Here is a 2,469-nt window from a genome sequence, read left to right as displayed (position 1 = left end):
ATATATATATATATATACGCAGAATTATAATGCTGAATTGCATAAAATAGGATAGATCATCAATATACAACAAAGAAATTTGTCAGCGGCCAGCCATGATATATATACATATACATATTTATGTATATATACGTTCACACATTTATATATACAAGCTCATTATATTACGTATATAGGCATACATATTCATATATATGTATGTGAGTCAATCTTGCGCAGCGCACATGTTAATCTCCGTATCGTTCCAGTTTTATGGTATATGTACAGCCGAAGCTTATATATATATGTGTGTGTGTGTGTGTTTTATATATATATATATATACGACGGGCTTCTTTCAGTTGCTGTCTACCAAATCCACTCACAAGGCTGTGGTCGGCTCGAGGCTATAGTAGAAGACACTTGGCCATTGTACCACGCAGTGGTTGATAAGCACATATACAAATATATATATATATATATATATATATATATATATATATATATATATACATGCACACACGTTTATAGACTTATGTATGCATATATGGTTGTGTCTGGGGAGAGTCATTCTCTTTTAGTGCCTTCTTATTTAACACACTCACCGGTAAAGTTTCCACTCATTTACTTATTTATTTTTTTCTAAAATTTTCATTGCGTCTTGCACCCTTCTCAATAGCCGTTGACTCTCATATATGTATGTATATATATTTGTACATGTATATATGTTTATACACACATACATACATACATATATACACAGATCTATATATATACACATATATACCTATATATATATATATGTATATATATACACATATATACCTATATATATATATATGTATATATATACATATATACACATATATACGTATAGATATACACATATATACTTATGCATATACACACATATATACATATACATATATACGTATACAGGTATACACGCATATACATATATATATACACACATACGTATATATATATATATATATATATATATATATATATATATATATATATATATATAAGTATACACACACACATATATATATTTATGTACACACATTTATTTCACACGTATTCATTTTGCATTGTTGAGGCGTACGCACTGGTGCACTTGAAGAGAAAGAAACAAACCGAAGAAGTTGATGACGACGAAGCCGTTGCCACTGGCGCTGGTGGCTGATGATGAGAATATTTATGAAAGAAAAATGTGTGACTTTACCGATTCTGTAGCTGTCTTAAGCTGGTAGTTCCTAACAACCTTATTACTTGTAGTCAAGTATGAAACGCAACGCATCTAAGACGACTTGCCGTTCTGACAATGAACACTTATAATGCATCCATCTATATATGTGTGTGTGGACGTGTGTGTGAGGCAGTTTCACTGTTCTGGCGAAACAACGTTTCATTTTATTTTCCAAGAATTCCCTCCCTCCCTCTCTCTAACCCCAATCTAAGATATTTTTTTTTCTTTTACTCTCAGAAATCACTAGATTTTATAGACGCCGTACATACATACATACATATTTTATGTGTGTGGTAAGTAGCTTGCTTACCAACCATATGGTTTCGTTGCGTGACACCTTGGGCAAGTGTCTTCTACTACTTCTACTATAGCCTTGGGTCGACTAAAGTCTTGTAAGTGGATTTGGTAGACAGAGACTGAAAGAAGCCCAAGGTGCCACGCAGTGGGACTGAACCCGGAACTATGTGGCTGGTAAGCAAGCTACTTACTACACAGCCACGCCTGCGCCTAAATATATATATATGGAAGTTTGAATTTAGTTCACGGATCCCTAGTACTTGGCGGACTCCTAGTACAACAGGCACCATTCGATTTGTGGTGTCTAAGCATTTTTTTTTGTTTTCGTTTCAAGTGGAGCCATGGTGCTGTGGACGATAGAACATCGCGTGTTTGGCCACGACAGTTACATGAAGAATAACGAGTCTGTTACAATAGTTCAGCGTGAGTTTCTGTGCCACTTCAACACTCACCGAAATCAGGTTGTTCCCACCCGTAACACAATCTTACGCTGGGTGAATGTACTTCGTACCCGAGGTATACTAATGAATAGGAGACCAGTGGGAGCGTCACGAACGGTACGGACCCCGGAAAATGTGGAACACGTCAGACAATGCATCAATGTAAACGGACACCACAAGATGGATGTTGTTTTTCACAAATGCTAATTCAATACAAACATACTGATGTCAATAAAATCTAATTATAGCTTAAATTAATGATTTTATAAATTTTTCAAAAACATCCGTTGCTCCACCCTGTATAAATTAAATGAAAACTTAGCTTCGTATATGAAATAATGAAACTTGATCAAATTTGTTTTTTTATTTAACGGACTTATTCCAAATTACTGTGTTAAATCCTGGGTTTTCCGTACACAGACACAGACACACACGCACATATTGTATAATATATGTCAGTATATGTGCATATACGCATATATATATATATATATATATATACA

General features: G+C 34.3%; 1 protein-coding gene across 2 annotated transcripts in view; it reads right to left on the bottom strand.

Moving 5' to 3' along the window:
- Positions 1-2,469, bottom strand: part of LOC106884067 (transcription factor kayak) — a 39,216-nt gene that overhangs the window by 30,519 nt on the left and 6,228 nt on the right. Inside the window, exon 1 of one of the 2 annotated variants that reach the window (XM_014935284.2) lies at positions 1,206-1,304. The exons of the other annotated variant lie outside the window; for it this stretch is intronic. Within the exon in view, the coding sequence (XP_014790770.1) occupies positions 1,206-1,280 (75 nt within the window). The 5' untranslated portion in view covers positions 1,281-1,304. Of the gene's footprint in view, positions 1-1,205; positions 1,305-2,469 lie in introns of those variants that run through there. 2 annotated transcript variants of the gene reach the window in all.

This window comes from Octopus bimaculoides, chromosome 11, assembly GCF_001194135.2.
Source record: "Octopus bimaculoides isolate UCB-OBI-ISO-001 chromosome 11, ASM119413v2, whole genome shotgun sequence".
Taxonomy (NCBI): domain Eukaryota; kingdom Metazoa; phylum Mollusca; class Cephalopoda; order Octopoda; family Octopodidae; genus Octopus; species Octopus bimaculoides.
The sequence above is the reverse complement of the archived record's forward strand: the minus strand, read 5'-3'. Positions and strand labels throughout refer to the sequence as shown.